This window comes from Lepidochelys kempii, chromosome 3 (assembly GCF_965140285.1).
Source record: "Lepidochelys kempii isolate rLepKem1 chromosome 3, rLepKem1.hap1, whole genome shotgun sequence".
NCBI lineage: Eukaryota > Metazoa > Chordata > Testudines > Cheloniidae > Lepidochelys > Lepidochelys kempii.
Genome location: NC_136382.1, coordinates 2,525,213 through 2,548,036, shown reverse-complemented (window position 1 = coordinate 2,548,036; position 22,824 = coordinate 2,525,213). Strand labels below are relative to the sequence as shown.

The 22,824-nt window shown below is 43.4% G+C and overlaps 1 protein-coding gene across 16 annotated transcripts in view; it reads left to right on the top strand.

Moving 5' to 3' along the window:
• Positions 1 to 11,684: 11,684 nt before the first annotated feature.
• DTNB (dystrobrevin beta) overlaps positions 11,685 to 22,824 on the top strand; it is a 388,582-nt gene continuing 377,442 nt past the window's right edge. For 5 of the 16 annotated variants that reach the window (XR_012157863.2, XR_013635528.1, XM_073335462.2 and 2 more), the window contains exons 1-2: positions 11,877 to 12,093; positions 21,733 to 21,840. Coding sequence is in view for 6 of the 16 variants with exons in the window: in XM_073335462.2 (XP_073191563.1) it covers positions 21,773 to 21,840 (68 nt within the window). In the remaining 10 variants the exon portion in view is untranslated. The other 11 variants (XR_012157867.2, XM_073335466.2, XM_073335468.2 and 8 more) reach the window with 9 other exon arrangements.

Sequence of the window (22,824 nt, the reverse complement as noted above, 5' to 3'; positions counted from 1 at the left end):
CTGTCTGACCTAACAGCGGTATTGTAATAAAACTAATACAAGTGTGACCCTGGGTTGGTGTTTTAGGAGAACAGAGGTAACATCCGTAAGCCAACCAGAGGTTGTGTGTCTTTTACAAGGGGTGAAGTACTATGGCCTGTGATCACGATGGTCCTTTCTGGCCTTAAAAACTGAGTCTATGAGTTTAAAGCGAGCCTGGTGCAATATTGCTAGCTATGCAAACTTCAGTACATTACCTTTCCAGAGAATAGGTACAGCTCATGTAGTGGCAATGCAAGTTTCCTCTGTATCACTGTGACAGGGTGCAGCTCACCACTGTGGCACCTCCTACTGGCTCTCTTGGGAATTAGCTCTGCGCCCTTTTCTGATGGTGTCTCATCAACCGTCACCTCTGCTTCTGGACCCACATCACTCCCAGGACTGTGGTATCCTCTTCATGACACTGCCCTCTGGCTGTGCCACACTCCATGTTCTCCCCTTCCAGGGGACCTGCAATCTCCGCCCAGCCACTTCCGTCAGTGGTAACTGCAGTTCATTATCCTGGGGCCACATCCCATGCAGCTCCAGCACCCTCCTCTGCCCTTGCCTCAGCCTGTAGGCCCTAGCAGCCAGCCAGGAGCTCTCTCTAGCTCTCCGGTCCCTGCTTGCAGCACTGAATTGTCCCAGCTGCTGGGGCTTCTTCCCTTGAGTTCCAGTCAGCTACTCAACGCTGCTCTGCCTGCAGCCCTTCTTATATGGGCCTGCCAAGCCATGATTGGCTACTCCTCTCAGCAACTTTCTAATTGGCTACCTCTGGCACAGCCTCCCTAGGGCCGCTTTTAACCCCTTTTCTGCCAGTGAGGGGCGGCTGCCACATCACAATCACCCACTACCAATGTGCTTCACAACTGGAGGTACCACACAGAGACGTAAGATAGTTTATTCTCTAGGGCAGATTCAGTCGTTGGTCTCTTTGGTGAGACTACAAACAAGAGGTTCAATTGTAGCGGTGGATTTTGTGATGTGAAAACATGTCCCACTAAGAACCAGACTGAGATTTTCAAATGATTTCACATAGCCCATTGAACACTAGTCAGATAGAAACAATTTTCAGTCACTAATGTGTTAGGATGGATTGGAACCAGTGGTCTGGAGGTGAAAAATTCATAGCCCATTAGTTATACTTTGAACCATCTAATCATTCCTATTTCAAGAGATGAAAACTTACAATTTTTAAATATTTGTGGAACCTTACCTGTCTGTGAGAAAAGCAACAATCTTAAACTGGAAGAATAAAGAAGATTTTGCTTCCCCACTTCTCTCTTCCCCCATATACCACAATTTTTTCCGTGATTTGCACAATGTATCTTTGCTTAACCAACTGTCCTTACATTGCCTCTGGTTTGGGTTAGTGTGCTGGGTCAGCAGTATTTGAGACTTCATTGTTGTTTGCTCAGTATAGTAGTGGGCAAATTATTCTCTGTGTCAGCTTTGACCCTTCCACTTTCTGATTTCTTTGTGGTTATGTCAGAAACTGCAATCTTAATAGTTTTTTAATGCTGAACAGAACCACATGCAAGATGAATACATCGTGTTGCAAACATTTTTCTTATTTTGATTCGAAAGAGTGCCACTGAGAACCTGGCCAGCGGGTGGCTGAAGGATTGGCTAGAACAACACAAATGCATGGATTTTGCTGAAAGTCACTGATTTCTGTGCTAACAAGCTCTGTTCTATGCTGTGTTCCTGTCAACTAATAAACCCTTTTGTTTTACAACACTGGCTGAGAGTCATGGCTGACTGTGGAGTTGGGGTGCAGGGCCCTCTGGCTTCCTCAGGGATCCCATCCAGGTGGACCCACCAAGGAGAAGTGTACAGTGTGAACAAGGATGCTGAATGGTCCGAGATCAGACCAGGAAGGTCTAAGCTGAGTAGGCTTTTTGCCCTGGACAGCGTGCCCTGAGGGGAGTCACACTACCCAGAGTCCTGGCTGGCTTCATACAGAGCAGTTTCAGAGCATCAGACCTGTGACTGCGTGACAATTGAGTGCTTGACCACATACCTGCATAAGGAAGAAATCCTGAGGGGACCTTGGATCCAGACCATCAGCATTAAACTCCTAAAATGTTTCCCACACAGTAACCAGGAAGGCTAATGGCATTTTGGGCTGTATAAGTAGGAACATTGCCAGCAAATGGAGGGACATGATCATTCCCCTCTATTCGGTATTGGTAAGGCCTCAGCTGGAGTACTGTGTCCAGTTTTGGGACCCACACTACGAGAAAGATGCGGAAAAATTGGAAATAGTCCAGCAGAGGGCAATAAAAATGATTAGAGGGCTGGAGTACATGATTTATGAGGAGAGGCTGTGGGAACTGGGATTATTTAGTCTGCAGAAGAGAAGAATGAGGGGGGATTTGATAGTTGCTTTCAACTACCTGAAAGGGGGTTCCAAAGAGAATGGATCTAGACTGTTCTCAGTGGTACCAGATGACAGAACAAGGAGTTATGGTCTCAAGTTGCAGTGGGGGAGGTGTCGGTTGGATATTAGGAAAAACTTTTTCACTAGGAGGGTGGTGAAGCACGGGAATGCGTTACCTAGGGAGGTGGTGGAATCTCCTTCCTTAGAGGTTTTTAGGGCCAGGCTTGACAAAGCCCTGGCTGGGATGACTTACTTGGGGATTGGTCCTGCTTTGAGCAGGGGGTTGGACTAGATGACCGCCTGAGGTCCTTTCCAACCCTGAATTTCTATGATTCTATCCCGTGCTCTAATGATGTGACGAAGCCACGACTGATAAATTACCTTTGTACCTTCCAGAAAAGTTTAAAAACTCTAAAAAGACTGCATTGTTCAACCTGCAATGATAAATCCTTTTCTGACTCTGCACTACCCCACAAATCTATAACTGAGCAGTGAATTTAGTTCTGGTAGGGTTTACTCACTGTTAGATAATATGATGTTAAACACAGCTTGTCTCTGTCTGCACTGACTCCAAAGTTGTATTTAATATTTTGTTACTTAACATGACTCCTTAAAGTCCTGTTTTAATACAAACTTAATTTTCTTGTGAATACAATCCCTGTGATATTCTTTGTATACATATTTCAATAGAGGAATGTTAAATACAGAGATCCAAACCACTTTTATGGAGAAATGAACATTGCAAGAAAGCAGGAAATCCACAAATGAAACAAAACCAAATCTTAGCATAACAATGACTGTTGCCAACAACCAACTTGGAACAAAAGTCAACAGTTCCACTGAAACTTTCCTCAGTTAAGAGGGCTCATACATGAGAAACCCTCCTTGTAATTAAGATTGGCACTTTCAACAAAAATATTTCTACTTTTGAAGAATGGAAAATTATTACAATGAAAGTGATGATAAAGCTAAGCAGTGTAGACCTGGTCAGTAATTGAATGGCAGAATTCTAAGGAAATAACCAGTGTGATGTGTGATGCAGGAAGTGGTGTTGGTGATTCAGTAGAGAGGGCTATTATCTCTAGTCAGCACTGAATCAGTGCCCCAATATGGTACTAAGGTCTGCTGTATTGCTGGAGGTCCTGTCTTTCAGCTGACATGTAAAAACAATGTCTGACCATTAGTGGTTACTGACAATCCTGTAATACTTTTCACAGGAGTTAAGAGTAGTTAGTTCTGGTGTCTGGGCTAAATACCAATTGGGTGCTTATATTCTACCTCAATAAATTTTCCTCTGCAGTTTCAAATCAATATGGCATACTTCATTTCTTTCCCTAAGCTGTTATGTAGTGAAGTTATGCTATGTTCTATCTGTGGGAGCTTACTTGATAGTAAGGAATATTAGAACACACAGTCAACATGCTGCCCCATCATCAAGGTTCTGTCTGGATAGGGTTTGGGGAAGGGCCTTCTTGGTTCACAGACTCTATATGGAACTCTCTCACCATGACAACATCCTCCAATTACACTATTTTTAGAACTCAGTGCAAGACTTTTCTTAGCTGGATTGGTCTCACTTTTGTCACAGCTTTTGAGTTATTTCCAGTTTTGTTAGCTAGCTGCATCTGGGATGGCCCAGTTTGGAAAGGAAGGTTGGTTTAGTAGTTAAAGCACTAGCATAAGCCTTAGAAGACCTAAGTTCAAGTCCCTGCTTTGGCAGAAGCTTCCTGTTGTGTGACTTTAGTAAAGTCATTTAGGCTCTCGGTGTCTCAGTTCACCATCTATAAAATGGGGATGATGATAACAGTTCCCTATCTCAGAAGGTGAGGATAAATACATTTAAAAAATCATGAAGTGCTTGGACACGACAGTAATGAGGGCCATAAGATAGATGTGGTAACATATTTTATTTGAATTTTTTTTTACAACATCCCAGATACTCTATTAGCAAATGCTTGCTGAAAAAGATCATTATGACCAAAAGCCATTGCTGATAGAATACAAAGCCGTTGTTAGCTAGCCCACTAGTTCCCCTTCCTCGGTACTGCAGAAACTAGGAAATACTCCAGATAGAGGCACTTTCTGTGTGGCTGCACCATTATCAACAGAAAGGAAGTCACTCACTTTACTAATAAGAATGTACTCTCGTTATCACATTCTATTTCATTAGGACCAAGTATAACAGAGACACTCCACATGGGAGAACCCCTCATTCCTTTGAGTGTAACACTCAAAGGCATCATATACAAATAAGAAAAGATCCACTAGAACAAGGGAAAGATAGAGAAGCTTGGAGACAGAGAGAGTGAGAGATAAGTAAACAGTTAAAGAGAAGGAAAGACAGTACACACCAAAATTGGACTGACCAAAGCATTAGAAAATATATTTTCGGAATAATCCTGCATAGAGGAGATAAAATCTTCATTTTAAGACGTTCCTAAGGTTACTAAGTATAAAGCCCAAATGCTTTTAAATAAAGAAAATGAACAGTTAGACATAATTTTATGCTGTCCATATGATAAAGATATTACTCCTACTAAGTATAAAGAAATAGATGTGTCATCACAACATAACAGATACCAGAGTGATAAGCATAATCTGAGACCTAAACAGAACAACCTTGACTCTGACCCAGAGGTTGCTGGTTTTGGGTGTTATCTTGATTTCAGTAAATATCAGATCTTAAATGGGAAATATCAGATAATTTGCCAAGTGGCAGATTTTCTTGTAAAGTACTTATAGCTGATGTTTCTAGAGAAGAATGTTGCATTTGTAGTTCAATAGGAAGCATGTATAAGAATATGTACGTAAGCAGTAGACTTGCATTGGAGGTTGAGTAAAATTGATTTTAAGCTCTTTGAGACAAGGCTGTCTTTTATGACTATTAAGCAACTAGCATGCTCAGATGTTTAAAAATATTAATGATAATATTGAAAATAAAGCAATTTCCTCCCTCAACAAATGCCTGGAATAGTAACAATGTAATTAGAATTCCTTGTAAATGAAGCTCTCCTAAGTGGACTTTGCTCTGTAAAACATCTGTGTTTTTCTTTCCTTCCCTCCCACTGGTTTGATAAGCAATCAAATCCATCTATAGTATCTATGGAACTCAATCACTATATTATACAGACACTAAATATAAGATTAAGGTTTCATTAAATAAGCATAAGGTTATTTTAAGTATTTTTTATCTTCTTGTTAAATCATCCATCCTAGGGCCCAATCTTGCTTGCACTGTCCCTGTCAGATTATAAACTCCTTGAGGAAAGAACCTTGTGTTCTTACCTGCCTGTTCAAGTACCTATGAAAGATGCGGTACTGCTCTGTAATTTATTAATATTGTATGTGAGCTGCTTATTGAAATATTTACTGTATGAATGTTGGTTTAGTTGAAGAGCAGGCTGTTTGGAAAAAAAGCAGGAAGGCAAGACAATGGCTCTAGATAAAACACCTCTGGGTAAACATTTGGGCTGGTTGTTACAGAACAATGGGAAGGCAACAGGATAGAGATGGTTGATTTGGCCTCCCTATAGAGCTCACCAAACTGTTTTTGGATAGCACATGTGTTGAGAGAACAAAGAATTTTTTTCTGCATTTGAAGGCATTCTCTTAAGGACAGGGGGAATTAAAGTGGATTGTGACGGAGTGTACAAATTCTGCTCTGAAAAGGAAGGGGTTAAGGAGCTACTCTGGGCTCAAGCATGTATGGGCTGGAGGAGGAGTTCAAAAAGAGATCACACCAGCTCAGTAGCAGGCAGGCAGTGGAGGTGAACAGACCTACCTTCTTAGCTCCTTGGAGGGAATGCTGTGATCCACCTATCTTCCATCTTTGGCTATTGTGATGTTACCAGAGCTGCAAAGGAAAAAGGACTCTTGACACTCAGAAGGTCTGAGACTTACCTTTGATTTATTTTGTTTAATGTCTTCACTTTGCCCCTGTAGGATGCAGATCTTTTCTGCTCACCACAGGGCCCTGGATTGGAACCCAGTGGAGAGGGTGGGCCTCGGTACCCCTAAAACCCTACTCTGGCATGAGAGAAACTTCCTGGGAAAAAGTCCCTGAAACTAGGGGAGTAGAGACCTTGAAACATTGATTCAGGGGAATCCTGAAGACCTCCTTGATTGATCCCAGGACTATCCACTGCTGGGCTCTCTGCATATCCCAAGAGAAGTAAGGCAGTATCTGACTTAACTGTCAAGCCTCTAGAACTAGTATCCTGCACATGAGGACCAAACCCAACGACAGACTTACCACAACACTATGCTCAGATGCCGAGGGGTACCCCAGTAGTGACTGGCCTACCACATGAACCCAGGTTCCAGAGGCTGGGGTGTTTGGGAAATTAGACCTGTCCGGGGTCTCTGCCAAGGGATGGCAAGCCTTTAAGTAAGATAGATATGCATGTAGATGTTTTTAAAATTATTTTCTTATATATTACACTTTGTTCCCATTGTTAAGATTAAATAATACTTTGATTTAGGAAGGTGGCCGGGTCACTGTACTTATCAGTGGTCTCACCTACCGAATAGAAGAACAACAAACAGGTACCAAATCCAGTCAGACCTGTTGAGATAAGCATGGTCAATACACAGGATAATGTAAACTAGGAGCCAGTCCAAGAGTGGGAGAATTATAGGATTCTGGCCTGAGAAAGGTAAAGGCATGAGGCCTCATTCACACCTAGTGGGGTGCAATTAGAGATTAGAAAAGGGGTAAGAGGTGCAGCTAGCTCTGCAATGGTGACACTACATATCTACATTTTTATATGGTGTCCATCATTATCATCCTATCTTACCATTTTGCCATCTTGTTGAATTGAATGGGGCAAGCTCAGAGCTGACCGGGTATTACTGCATCAGTTACCATGAAAATATGAACTGAGAGTAATCACTACAACCATAAAGGCTAGAATAATACCTTTAAAATATTCTGTTGGAGGTGGTGCACTTTGTGGCAAATTTTGGGTTGTGGAATGCAGAACACATGGGGCCCTGCCTCAGATCCGTCCCAGCCTTTACTTACGATATTGTAATGAATTCAGGGAGAATAGTTTCTTGCTGACCAAAGTTATAGCAGGAGAAATTTATATTTCTATGTTGTCACTGAAAGCCTTGAACATATTATAACTAAGGTTACATTTTAATTACGGATATTTTTAGTAAAAGTCACGGACAGGTCACAGGCAGTACACAAAAATTCACGGCCCGTGAACTGTCCATAACTCGAGCATTTATAATGGTGTTAAATATATTTAAAAGGGTGTTTATTTTATTAGAGGGGTTGCACTCAGAGGCTTGCAATGTGAAAGGGGTTGCCAGTAAAAAAGTTTGAGACCCCCTGTACTAGATAATCACAGTGGTCCCTTCTGGTCTTGGAATCTATGAATTAATGCAGAAGTGCATTCCTGAATTTGCACACAACTTGAAGCAACAGTTATAGAGGCCCCAGTCTGTGAGGTGCAAAGCACCCTCAATTATCCATTGACTTGAACATGTGCTGAAGTTGGCTAGCCCACTGCAAGGTTAGGTCTACACTGCATAGTAAACCTGGGTCCATGTGACTTGCAAACCCATGCTTTCAAAGCTCATTTTTGAGCAGCCACACCACATGGCTATGCATGTTTCATACGCATGCTGGCATATCCATACTGTGGTATGCAGACATGTGTCAGATTCTGTGGCTTCTGTGGGTGAGCCCCAGGATTCTGAGCACCCTGCTAGCTGTAGCTGCTCTAAAGCTTGGTTCATGGTGTATCGTGGGAGACCTTGTCTGTCCATCCTGTGGCATTTGACTGGAGGTGCTCCTTGCCTGCCAGTGTATCCAGCTGACCCACTTCAGGTCTGCATGCTCTCTGCTGCTGGAATCAGGCCATACCAGTCCAGCCATACCAGTGGCTTGCTATAGGCATCTGGGAGCTGGCAACCCCATACTGCTACAGGTCCATGACAAACCACTTTGGTGTTGGCAAGTCAGCTGTGTGGGTTGTGGAGGTTCCTGAAGCAATCAGGACTGTTGTTCCCCCAGAGGTGGTGGGCTTTGAGGGAATGGGCTTCCCAAACTGTGTTGGGGCTATCGATGGGACTCATATGCCCATAAACCACAAATGGTACTACATTATTATATAGACGTTGGTGGACCACAGAAGCAGGTTCATGGATATCAAAGTGGGACGTACTAGCAGGGTGCACAATGTCAGGATTTTTCAGAGCTCAGGGCTATAACTTTTTGGATAAGCAACAAGGACCTTATTCCCTCCAAGAGACGCTGTTGTAAATGGAGTCTCTGTCCACACTGTTGTTCTAGGGAACCCTGCATGCCACCTTCTGCCATGGCTTATGAACCATACCCTGACTTCAGAGGGTGTGACGCAGGGACCCCATGGTGCCAACAGGAAGAGGGCATAAAAGGTACATAGAGGTTTACAGGGATCCTTTGGGTCCAAAAGCTACAGAATAGTTCACCAAAGGGCAGCATGTAAGGTCTCTACCGAGAGCCAATAGCCAGTGGTCATCATAATCATTGTGAAATGTCTGTAACAACAGTATTTTAAAAGTTATATATCTATGCTGGAAATTATGTTTTTAAAGCCTTGAAGATTAAAGGCAAGTCACAAAGAAGTGACATGCCTCGTGTCTGTCTCTCAGTGTAAGTCTATCTGCGTACTGAGTTACCAGCTAAACAAGACAGAGACATTGATGAGAGATTGTGAAATCTAGAAGTAACAATACACAGCAGGAGGATGTATGGTTTATGAATAACGATAAAGGACTGTTCTCATATATCTGGGATTGCCAAGGGACACCCTGATATCTTTCACCCAGAAGACAAGCTGCCAGTGCGCATGTCTTATAAATGGAGGGTCACAGCTAGCTACGCTATAAAATGCTGGGAGAAAGACTGTGGGTGAGGTAAACTTTATTAGACAAGAGAACAGCTTTTTAATTAAGTCTAGGCTCGAGAATGCATGTCATGATTTTATGTTATATGTAACCCTTTGTTTCCAATTTTAAAGTGCTACGTATTAAATCTGTGGATAGCATGGTTTTTAATTCTAAAATGGAAATTGTGTTGGTTGTAAGATGTTTTAGGCAGGAGTCAAACTGGAAACAAAAAAAATCAGTTATACGGTTCTAAGATGTGTGTGCAAACCAAATTTTGACCACCTGAGACACCGAAATAAGACAAAAAGAAAAGAAGTACTTGTGGCACCTTAGAGACTAACCAATTTATTTGAGCATAAGCTTTCATGAGCTACAGCTACTCTGAAACCTGTCAAAATAAGACATTAGTTTGTCCAGTTATTCAGAATGATTGTGCATGCTCTCCTATGCTCTGCTAAATTGCTTTCCCTAGTATGGCTATAATATCCAACTGGCCCCTTCAGAAGGTGGAGCTCAGATGCTTTGCTAGATTCTTTGAGACTTCTCGAGTGTAGCTTTTTTTTCAATGGGACAAATAAAAAAGGTAGGAGTACTCTCCCATGTTTTTTCGATATGGCTTCCCTGAAGAGTGTGTGCTATCCCCTATCTGAGATAAATCCCAACAGACGATATCAGTTTGGGGAGGATCAGATCAATAATTTGAACCCCCAGTATGGATAAACTAAGGCTATGTCTACACTACCACAGTAAGTTGGCCTATGCTACGCAACTCCAGCTACATACTTTAGGCTGAGTGACCACGGGGTCTACACCGCGGGAGTCGATGGGAGAAAATCTCCAGTTGACTTACCTTACTCTTCTTGTCGGGGTAGAGTACAGGGGTTGACTAGAAAGCGATCTGCAGTCAATTTGGTAGGACTTTGCTAGACCCACTAAATCGACTGCTGGTGGATCGATCTCAGTGTAGACCTGCCCCAAGATTAGAAGAACCAGGCAGTTTTGTAAATGGCTGATTTTGGGGGGATGGGAGGATCTGGAACCCTGTATCTTGGGAAATCCTTGCTCAAATGTCTCCAAATTTGGACCACTAACTGTATCCTTCACCTCTATGAAGCACAGCAAATTTCGAGGTATTTTTGGTCACCATGTGGATTTTAGAGCCCTAAGAATAGTAATATTTTAAACAGTGACTCAATTAACCACAGTAAAGCTGTTGCTCCATTGTAATACCCGGTGATGGTGAACAATCGGTTAGCTTCACCGACCTGATGATAAAGATGGTCTCTAGTCCTACAATGTACCTGTAACAGAGGAGATAGTCAAGGGAAAAAAAAAGGCCCTAATACTAATTTACTAAGGTTACTGAAACTCTGGCTCAATAATGACCCGCTGGCATGCCCCAGCATTCCTCTATTTACTCTTGGGCCTCAGGCTGCAGCTTCCTGGCAATGGTCTTTCCCTGGCTCTCATGGTGCCCTGCCTTGGCTGGAGATCATGTGATTGGGGGAGCTTTGGGCTTTACTCACTGAGAGCCAGTGGTGCTGGATCATTTTAAATAGTGGGGGTGCTGAAAGCCAGCCCCTTTACCCCTGTTCCCATCCCCCCCCGCCAACTCAGAGCTGAGGCAGCAGCTGGGAGCCCGGGCATGCAGGTCTGGCAGCGTGGGGGTGCCCTACACCCCTAGTTCCCACAACTACGCTGAGAACCCCCCCAAGCCCTGATCAGAGTACTGCAAACCCTAAAGTGCTCAAAAATCATGGGACTGGCTTAATCATAAGATTTTTTTAAAAATGATATATATCGGAGTTAATTTATCTGCTGGATTCTGGGCCTTTCGGGTGAACTTGGGGCACATGTTTAAGCTTTTCTCAGCACTCAGGAGACGAAGAAACAAGACAGAAAGCTGAGCTTTCCCCCTGAAGCCAGGAGCTGGCGCTGAGAGAAAAACACCATGATGAGCCATGCCATAAACCACCAAGTTGGCGCCAGGGACCGGCCGGCTGGGAAATGCCAGGGCAGCGCTGGGTCGCAGGCGCTAGGCAGGACGTCGTGTCACTCCCCATCAAAGGGCTCAGGCCCCAGGTTTCGCCGTTTCAGGACTCTATCGGGTCCCGGTGACCTGGGCGCTATGGTCTACCCTGCACGGACTCGGGCAGAGAATGCGGGAGCGAAATTCCCCTCACAACCGCCGCCGCCGCCACAGACCTGCTTCCAAGCCCACAGCAACAACCCCTGCGCCCGCGCGCGCTGACCGTGAGGAGACGCGAGCGCTCCGGGCTACCGACGGCGAGCGGACCGTTAGAGGGGGGGGGGGGGGCGCGAGCGCGCGAGGAGACGTGCTCGCTGATTGGCGGCGGAAGCACGAGGGCCGGAGATACAACGGCGAGGCGCGAGCGCGCGCGCGCCCTACAGAGTCGGTTGCCGATTGGCTGAAGCGCTCGCTCCCCCCCCAAGGGGGAAAAAAAACCAAAACAAAACAGCTTCCGCGAGTTGGCTTGACAAGGTAGCAGGGGAGGGGCCCGCGGGGTGGGCTAGCGCCGTCAGAGCGCGAGGGGGCAGGCAGAGGCGACGTCGGGTTGGTTTGAGTGAGTGAGCGCGCGCGCCCCTGCCGAGGCCTTCTCGGATTGGTCGGCCTTGGCCCTGGCGAGGCCGCCGGGGAGGGTCCGTTGGCGCGGAGGCGTTCGGGGAGCGGGCGGTTTTGCGGCGTAGGTAGCGGAGCCGGAGTCAGGTGGCTTCCGGAGGCCCGGCCGCCGCCTTCTCCTTCCGGGATAGCGGCCCTGGGGACCCTCTGGTCGCAGCCCCCCGGAAAAGTGAGTGCTCTGGGGACGGAACCCGGGGCGGGCGGAGCTGGGGCTGAGGGGAGCCGGGGCGGCTGCTGTGGGAGGCGGACGGAGCCTGGGCTAGTTGGGCCCGTCGCCCCACCTGAGGTATCCGGTAGGGCCGAGGCGGCGGAGCTGGTCCCGCTCTTCCAGCTCCTCGCGGGGAGAACCAGCCGGGCTTTGCCGGCCCGCGGGGGATGCCGCCTGCGCGCCAGCTCCCCGCCCGACCCTGGGGCCTGCAGGTGCCGAGGCTGCTCATCGGTCGCCGCGCAGAGACTGGTCGCGGCCAGAGCCCGGTGTGGACCCCGCCGCTCTTCTGGCGAGAGGGAAAAGCTCCTGCCCTGCGCGCTCCGCCTGGCTCCCGGCCCTGTGCTCCAGGGTGGCGCCTGGCCTGGGTCCCCGGGGGCGGCCAGGGTGGCTGTGTACTGGGGCCCGGGTGCCTTGTTGCGAGGAAGATCTGTCCTAATGCAGAAGGGGGGCGGATGTTTCGTTCACGCTGTCGGGAGTGCCCCCCATGCGTTAGGGGGAGAGGCTGCTGTTGTGTATAGATCTATGTCCACCGTGCACCTCTCTCTCACAATCCTCATTGATTTTCTAGTAGGGAGTGTATTTGGCTCCTCTCTGGAGCTGTCCTGGCTCACTAGAGGTTTCGGCTGTTTCTCTTCCCCTCTGAACCTGACCAGTATTGACCATAAGGTAGTGAAATTGCTGCAGACTTCAGTTCCTGGCTTGAAAGCTTCTCTCTCTCAGCTACAGAAGTTGGTCCAATAAAAGATATTACTTCACCCATCTGGTCTCCCTGGATCCTGTCAGACATGCTCAGGGCAGAAATATTTATATTCTTAGTGATAGTCAAAGACTGACCTTCAAAGGGGGAAAAGTGCTTTTTTTGTTTTTCCTGTGAAAGAAACAAGTCTTTTCTTTTATGTTTTTCTGAATGTAAGTAGGTTGCTAGTGGGATTGACATTGGATTGTGAGGGGAAGTGACTGTTATGAAGATGGCTTTTAAATTGTGTATGAAGATTCCACCCCTTCCATCTCAGAGATCTCCACATCCTCAAGTGAAAACTAGATTTGACATTTCCTGAGACTCCTAAAGTGAAAACTGTTACGAATTAGACCTGATAGGTCACGCACAGTTCGAGTCTAGGCTGAGGCACACGAACAAAGTCCACAACTGCAGAGTTTCCAGAGACACTAAGTTTATTACACTCGAGCGTGGTGCCCCCCTGCTAGTCAGGAGGGTACCCCGAATGCAGGTTATACAGAGATTATATACCTTTTAGCAAAGCATGTTGCCCTCGTGCATCGGAAACCTTAGCTAATAGACAAACCCTTCCCTTATTTACCACCTATCCCTGCTAGGGTCATCCCCTGTGCTAAACCATTACTTCAACTACACAACATGGTCCTAAAGCAATGCACCAGTAGCCTTTCTTATCAGGATGGGAGGCTCACATCAAGGCCAGGAGGCAGGGAGTTAGGAACAGACAAAGAACAGAAACCGGGAGTTGAGACAGGCTGGAAACAAGGGGGAGGGTTTTCACAGGAATGCAGTATCTAAGGAACACTCATCCTGGTGCATGATGTGCTTGCTTTTAGACAACGGTGGGCCACAAACCAAAATGGAGTCACATATGCTAACTTTTTCTTAACAAAAGCAAATAGGAAAAAATATTCAGGCCATATTTATGCAACATAAAGAAACAAAGGGAAAACTTTTTTTTTTCTTTTTTAGGCAGCCTTTAAAGATTCAAAAAGGAATTAAGGATAGAAAAGTGAAAGTTGCCTCTAGAGAGTTTGTGTAATCCAGGTAATCTTGATTGTTCTAAATATTGTGTGTTATTGAACACAGGACTTGTGCTTGAACAGATATATAACATTATTTAAACAGCTTCTCGTAATTTACATTTGATTTGTTCTTCATGACAAATATACAATACATAGTGCATCTAAGTAAGAGATCAACTCATGTGAAAAATAGTCCGGGCTGCAATTCTGTGTAAAAGTACAAACGTGCCTGAGGTCATGTCACCCAATTTAAGCCTGATGAATATTTATAGGGAGACCTCAAAGGAAAACCTTGATGGTATGGAAAATGTTTTTGATTTAGTTGGTGGTACTCTGCCCTCTAGAACCCTCCCGACTGAGTACTAGGTTGGGTGACACTATATTGCTGGAATTTCTGGTTTTATAATGTGTGAAACTGAATCCCTGGCTGACTCTGATGTACTGTTACTTTCTGTGGACCAGCCACTAGAGGAAGATCCTTAATACACTGAAACTGTTTATTATATAAGCATGAACAGCCCCATTTTATTGACCGCATAGATGAGTACTTAGATTTAACAGATTTTTTCTGAAGGACAGTGTGGTTCAGTGATTAAGACTAGCGTCTGCTACAGTAAAAATCTGAATGCTGTTTTCAGCTTGTGTAATCTCTTGGAAAAGAAAGTTTACAAGGTTCTTTACTCACTAATAAAGGTTGTGAAGGATGCAGAATTATTAACTTCTTAAAAAGAAAACGAGTACTTGTGGTACCTTAGAGACTAACAAATTTATTTGAGCAGAAGCTTTCGTGAGCTACAGCTCACTTCATTGGATGCATTCAGTTTTTCTTTTTACGAATACAGACTAACATGGCTGCTACTCTGAAACCTAACTTCTTAAAGTAGAAAAAGTGAGTCCAGAACTAGTGCTCCCCTGGTTGCCATCCTACTACACTTTTCTCTAGGCCAAATGGTACTTTGATGAAGGAAAAGCAGCTGCTGTTGCTATGTTGTCTGTATTAGTTCTGTGTGGCATGCTGAAGTGATTCGCCGGGGTGGTGCATGCACAGTACTAACTGAATGTTTGGCGTTTTTGGCAGCAAGCCAGGAACAAACTAATGAGCAAAATACCACCAGGAAGTGGCAAATTTGACAGCTCATAACCTGCCCAAAACAAACAGATTTTCAAGAAGCCAGTATTAGGTGCCTCCCTGACCCTAGGCCTGGTCTCCTACAAATTTCAAGTTATTGCTGAAAACCATAACAGCACTAGACCTCTTCTAAAACACCCCCCCCTTTTTTTAATGGCAGAAAGTTTTAGACAGCCTAAATATAGGAGTCATTACCCCCTCCCTGAAATATATTGCCAGACAAAATATTTAGTTTAAAAGAGTTAAGGTTGAAAGTGTTCCTACTGAGTTTAGCACCAACTTTGAAACATTAGTCTGAAAATGAACACCTAAGGGATCTATCTAGTTCTGCTACCATGTAATCTTTCATTGGTCAGTATTGCTCCACCAGACTTAAAGCAGCCATCCTTACCTATATTCCCAAACATTAAAAAATGCATGTAGAGGTTAAAATAGTAGTAAATAATAGATCCATTTTGTATTAAAAGGTTACCAACATAAAAGTTTCCTGTCTTTTAAAAAGGGAAGAAAGAGGACCCAAGGAATTACAGACCAGTCAGCTTAACTTCAGTTTCTGGAAAGATACTGGAACATAGTATTAAACAGTCACTTTATAAGCACCCAGAGGGTAATAGTGTTAAGTAATAGCCTATGTGTATTTGTCAAGAACAAATCATGACAACCTAACCTAATTTTCTTCCTTGACAGGGTTACTGGCCTAATGGATAGAGGGAAGCAGTATATGTAATATATCTTGATTTTTAGTAAGTCTTTTGACACAGTCCCATGTGATATTCTCATGAGCAAACTAGGAAAATGTGGTCTGGATGAAATTACTTTAAGGTGGGTGCACAACTGGTTGAAAGACCATACTCAAGGAATAGTTATTAATGATTCTGTATCAAACTCGGAGGATATGTCTGGTGGGATCCCCCTGGGATCAGTCCTGGGTCCAGTACTATTCAGTGTTTTTGTTAATGCCTTGGATAATGGAGTAGAGAGTGTGCTTATATAATTTGTGGATGACACCAAACTGGCAGAGGTTGCTAGCATTTTGGAGGATAGGATAAGAGTTCAAAATGACCTTGATAAATTGGAGAATTGGTCTGAAATCAACAAAATGAAATTCAATAAAGACAAGTGCAAAGTACTACACTTAGGAAGGAAAAATCAGATGCACAACTATAAAATTAGAAATAACTTGCTAGATGGTGGTACTGCTGAAAAGGATCTAGGAGTTACAGTGGATCACCAATTGAATGACTCTACAAAATTATATTAACCTTTTTCACATTGGAGTGTATTAACAAAAGCATTGTATATAAGACACTAAAGTTAATTGTCCTGCTGTACTCGGTACTAGTTGGGCCTCAGCTGGAGTACAGTGTCCAGTTCTAGGTGTCACATCTTAGGAAAGATGTGTATAAATTGGAGATAGTCCAAAAGAGAACAAAAAAATAATAAAAGGCTTAGAACACCTGACCTATGAAGAAGGATTTAAAAAGTTGGGCATGTTCAATCTTGAGAAAAGAAGACTGCGGGGATACCTACTAATAGTCTTCAACTATGTTAAGGGCTGTTGCAAAGAGCATGATGATCAATTGCTCTCTATCCAGAGAAAGTAGGACAAGAAATAATGGCCTTAATCGGCAGCAAGGGAAGTTTAGGTTAATACTAGGCAAAACTTTCAATCTGTAAGAAAGGTTAAGTACTGGAATACGTTACCAAGGGATGTTGTGGAATCTCCATCGTTTGAGGTTTTTAAGACCAGGTTAGACAAATACTGATCGGTACTGGTCCAGGTATACTTGGTCTTACCTCGATATGAGGAAATGGACTAGATGAACTCTTGAAGTCCCTTCCAGACTTACCATTTCTATGATATAATATTATTTTATGTCACTAATTTCTGACAATATTGGTCACTACAAAAAAACTGCCTGTTAATTGTTACACAGTCTAACTAAAATGCGAACATGCAATCTTTGCATAAGCCTGCAACACCTTATAATCAACTCATTTCATAACTCCAATAGAGCCGTCATTTCAATTGTATTAGTAAAACTACTATTGTAATACTCAGAACATCATTTTGAGAATTTGTATAATTTTGATATAATTTAATCTGTCCTAGCACTCTTTTGAAATCTTTACTCATTTATATATTGCTTACATAAAACAAGTACAAACTCAGAAGCATATTTTCATTAGTGAACAAAACAAGGGGCAAGATGTTACGAAAACATGGCTTGGTTTTAGCGTCAGTAATATAGTATACAGTCTTTCAGGTTATGTAGGAGGATAGACCGCAAATTATACATTTGGAGTTGTGGATGTACTGTGATATGTACGTCTTAAAAAATTACTTTCTCTGGAGTCCTCCAGTAGAGAAGAGCAAATTATACCTGAAATGTGTGTTGGGTATGGAGAAGGCCACATAATTCAGGTGTGCCCAACATACAATTCTATTGTCTCCATTATGTCACTCTGGTCTAATGTGCCACATAGGAAATCAGGCCTTGACTATAACTGTCAGTAAAAGTTCATACCTCCCTCCTTCCCATCGGTATAAAAAAAGCAGTATAGTATTCTTTATACTTACTTATTTTGATCTTTTTATTTTACATTGACACCAAATCTTAACGTTTCATTATACTACAAATTTTTGTATTGACTGCACCAGAGAAGATGTTTTTGTTGTGGGTGAGGGGCAGAAACTGATGGTTCTCCTTTGAGTGGCCTCTGCATATTCCCACTTCAGGGGGTGCACCAGCTGCATGCAGCTCAGACAGTGGAACCTAGCTAGCCATGTTTGTTGGAGGGTTCACAGACCCCTCCCTGTTTCTGAACCTTCTAGGGATAAGGCTGTAAAAGGGGCACAATTCTCTGGCTGTCTCAAGCACTCCAACATATGTTGGGGTGCTCATTGTGAGAAGTTCCCAGCTGAAGGACATTGGAATTCCCTGCAGAAAAGGTTGCATGTAACTTTTCTGGAATGAAGAGCAATCTGATGAGGCACGAATGCTTTCAATGGCCATCTCCATCACAAAGTAGTTCAGGTGGTCACAGACAACACCACTACAATGTTTTACTTAAACAAGCAAGGAGGTACATGTTCTTCTGAACTATGCATGGGCAATGATGTTGCAGGAATGGTGCATCCTTCACAAGAGATACCCATTAACAATACACTTGGATGGAAAGAACAACAGTCTGGTAGGAACAACTAAGCAGAGCTCCAGTGGACCAACCATGAGAAGTCTCTGAAGACATTAATGATACAGGAAAGGTTCACATGCTGGATTCAACTACAAATATTTAACAGTATTGCATGATGTGTATGTGTACACTATATTCTACACTTGGATTTATTGTTCAAAAAACTTATGGGCACACAGTTTGAACTATTAAGAAGACTGTTCCCTTATTACTTATCTAGTAAAACAATCTTTTTTGTGCCAATTGCTTCAAACAGACAAAACATTGAGCTTTGACTATAGGGTGACTTACTTGTTTCATAAGGGTAAGGTGGTCCTGTGTTTTCATCCTAAATTTGTCTCTAAAGTGGTGTTGAATTTCCATCTGAACTAACCTCTAAACTTGACTGTTTCCTCAAAGTGACTGACAGAGTCGTCTCATCAAAGAATTTTTTAAAGCATTAAGCATACTAGTGTCCATAGTTACTGAGGGAAATGACCTGGGAATCAGAATGGTTGAAGATGAAAGGGATAAAGAGACGCCAGTAAGAAGTGGGGAGGGTAAGGGAATATAGTGTCAGGTTGTGGGCTGGAGGTAGTGAATGAGATATTCATAGACTTCAAGGTCAGAAGGGATCATCATGATCATCTAGTCTGACCTCCTGCACATTGCAGGCCACAGAACCTTACCCACCCACTTCTGTAGTAGACCCCTAACCTCTGGCTGAACTGCTGAAGTCGTAGAATCATAGAATATCAGGGTTGGAAGAGACCTCAGGATGTCATCTAGTCCAACCCCCTTCTCAAAGCAGGACCAATCCCCAAGTCCTCAAATCATGGTTGAAAGACTTCAAATTACAGAGAATCCATCATTTACACTAGTTTAAACCTGATATTGAGGAAGATAAGGAAAGGAAGGGGAGAAAAGAGAAGTGAGTGAATCTTTTTGTGGATCTTGTTCAATTTCTCATTGTAGGTGAGTAGATTAGGCAGAATTTTAAGGGTGACAAAGAAACATCTATGATTGCACATGTGGGATTTTAATAAGGGAGAGCTATTTAATTTATTAAAAAAATAATAGTAATGGCATCAGTGTGGTTCTTGATTTTTCTCCAGGCTGCAGGTGTGGAAGAAAAGTATGAAAGGTGTGACTTATATTTAAATGCTTAAAAAGTTTTGTACTTACGAGCCCAAGGACTAAGTATGCTCACTGAGGTGAAAAAATATTTGCGCCATCATGCCCCCTCCTTCCAATTTGAAGGGGAAAAGTACTTAAAACTTAGGCCGTTACCTACAGCTGATGAGCTCCAAGAAGAGCGAAACCTTGTAAAATAGGTCCTGTAGTATTGGCCTAAGGAGGTTGGGTGTAAGTTGCTTACTTTCATTCTTGTGCTTTTATAAAGCCAGGAACCAAAGTACCACAGAAACTATCTGGAATGAGCAGTGTCTGAAGTTGAAACCAAGTAGGGGCTTTTCTAACCAAGTAGGGGCAGCTTTGGAAAATAAGGTACACACACACACGGTGGGGTTGGGGAGGAGATAAATTAAAAGATAAAAGTAAGGGGAGAGACATGGTACAAAAGAATCAAATAGAAAAAAAGGAAGGAAGGGAGGAAAAGTGGGAGAAGAAAAACAAAAGGATTTTAAGATCAGATTTAAGACCCTTTAAATAGTAAAAATTACTATATAAAAGTTATTTCCATTTTTCCCTCTGTGAAATTTACAAACTATTTCCTGTGGAGTCTGGCAAAGTGATAATTCAGAAAGCAATCAAGTTGCTTTCATATTCTTTCAGGGCTTTGATGTGGGAATGCATGCCTATAGATCAGTAAAATATTACTCCTGGGGGAATTCTGTGCCAAAAAATTAAAAATTCTGTGCACAATATATTAAAATTCTGCATATTTATAATTACGCCAGTTTCAATTATTTTGGTAATTTATTTCAAAATACCTGTCAGCAAGTATGTCTGTAACAATGCAGACAACAGAAAAGATACAGGAAATGATTTTTGATAAATAAGATAAGATAAATAAACAAGATTCCTTACTAGGGATATTAATAAAGAACTTTCAGTAATAATTCATTTAAACTACAATACAGAAACGTGTTTCCTGCACCCCTCAAGCAGTGCAAAGGCTTGGGGGAGTCAGGGGTAAAAGAGGAGCTGAGGGAGAGGGGAAGTAATTGCTGGGAAGGCGCATGAGAGTGAACCTGGAGGGTTGCTGGGTGCAGGTGAGAGAAGTATGGAACAACTTTTTTTTGCGGAGATTGTGAGGGAGCTGGGGAGCCTCCCCCATGCAGACCCTGGCTGATCTCTGTCCTCTCCCATTCAGTCAGGCACATCTGCCTCATCTCCATATGTTCCTGCACCAAAATTCAGTCACCATCCTCTTCCCATGTGTCCCTGTATGCCTGTCACTATGTGTCATTGCACCCCTACTCCCATTCAGCCCCTGGCTCGATGCTGTCACCCCACTGACTCCTGTGCCCCTAGCCCAGTCTATACCCCCCCCCCAATAGCAGTTCTGAACTGCAGTCTGTGACCCCTCCCAGCACCCCTGTATGCCCTGTTCTGTCCATCCTCCCCCGCACCACCCCAATCCCATGTCTCCTCACCTGGCCCGGTGGGCAGGGCGCAGTGAGGAAAGCAGCCTCTCCCCCCTCCCTCTCCATGTTTGGCTGCTCCAGCCCGGAGCTGCCTGTCCCATCTTCTGGTGTCACAGCAACCCTAGTGGATGAAAGGCATAATTGCAGCACCTACTGAGCAGAATGTATTTTCTACAGGGGAAAAAAATATCTGCAGGGGGCACAAATTCTGTGTATGCACAGTGGTGCAGAATTCCCCCAGGGGTAAAATATGTAATGCCAGTTTTTAAGATTCTGTAGACATGTTCTTATCATTTTGAAGAGAGACTGAAAAATGCTGAATTAAAAAAATGCTTCAGGGTTTCGTAATTTGTAAATCCAAATTGTAGGTAAAATTAATAAATACACTTTAGTGCTACAAGTGAGAGGCCATTCTTCAAAAGACATCTAGGTATGTGGATTTTTTTTCATAGGTATGTTCTCTTGCATATACCTCTTCAAACTTTCTAAATAGGTTGGTTTAAGCAATAGGCATCTTGAACCAACACCTGCCATGAGAGGTAGGCACCCTCTTGTTGCTTGAATTCAGAGTTTTTCAGGCTACAGCTAGCAATAAGCTTCTCTGGGTTGCTGTTAGGGCTGCCTAGTGTCTCAGTTGACACCACTTCAACTTTTCTCATTGTATAGTGTGTGTCCTTAGGCTGGAGCTCTCACCCCAGTGAAGATAAGTTGTTCAGCAGTACCAACAGCTCCTGGTTTGGACACGCTAAGTTTTGGACACACCTTGAAGTGTTTGTTCCTGCCTGGAGCGTCAGGGCTTTTCTGGCGCTTGGTGAAACTTGTGTTGCCCATTGCATTAGGATTCTGGTTTTCATAGCTCCCACTGCACTGAGACACCTGCACAATTGACTTTTGTGACTGTTCTATTTTTGTCTTTTCTTTCAGGTACCAGGGTCAGTAGGTGTGAACAAAGAGGGTAGATCAAATGACTACAGCAGTTTTCATAGTACTCATGGAAAGTATCCACATGAGACAACCTCTGTGGATCCTGAGGTATTAGTAATTTCAACTGATACACAGGTGCCTGTATCACATCTGAATGATGAGGTGATCTGTGAACTGATCTGGACTGAACTGATGGCAGTCCAGGTACAAACTGGTTTAGGGATGAACTTCAAATTCCTTCACTCCGAATTGTAGATTCTTGCACCTGAGGATGAAATGTCCATGCAGGGTGACTTCTCCCAAGGTACTTAGTGTCTACAGGAATAAAAAATCTGCATATGAATTATCAGGACAACCCTTATCTTCAGAGGCTACTAACATTCAAGGATGCAGTATCCCTAAAGTTGGTCTGATCCAGATGGTTGGGTCACTGTGTCCTGTGTAAACCATTTGGGAGAGACAGGATCATACCATTTTTATCAGGAAGCCCTGCAGATATGGGAGAGGATAATGTCTCAAGATGTTCCTAGCAGACACTTAATTGGCATGAATGCAACACAGTAAACAGGCTAAGCTGATTGGTTGTCAATACACTCAAGTTGTTCTTGAATCAGGGGTAGTGGACCTGAACTTTTCAATATTGATTCACCCCGAGAGAGAAGCTTTGAGCTAACTACTGACGTTGTGCACTAAGCTATGGGAAGAAACTACTGGTGAGTGATTTCTTCTCTTAACTACAGGGGAGGGAAGCTCCCACTATATCTTTCTTCTGTTACATCTGATAGCTAAGTTCCTGACCAAAGAATAACCTCAGAATGACATTTTTTTGCTGTTCCTAATAGCTCTGTTTTACAAGGAAAATGATTATTAATGGGATGGCAGTGTTTGGTTCACTCAAGCTGTGAGTCTTTGTCATGTGATCATAAAGAACTGGGGTACCACTCCACATTTCAATACAATCTGATCTAGTTGGCATGATGTCTGAGGAGGTAGCCATTGAGATGCCTGTTTCAGAGCAGATGCCTCAAGATCTCAAGTTCAGGAACCTCTAAAGGGCATATACATTTAATTAAAAAGGAATATAAAGTGGTT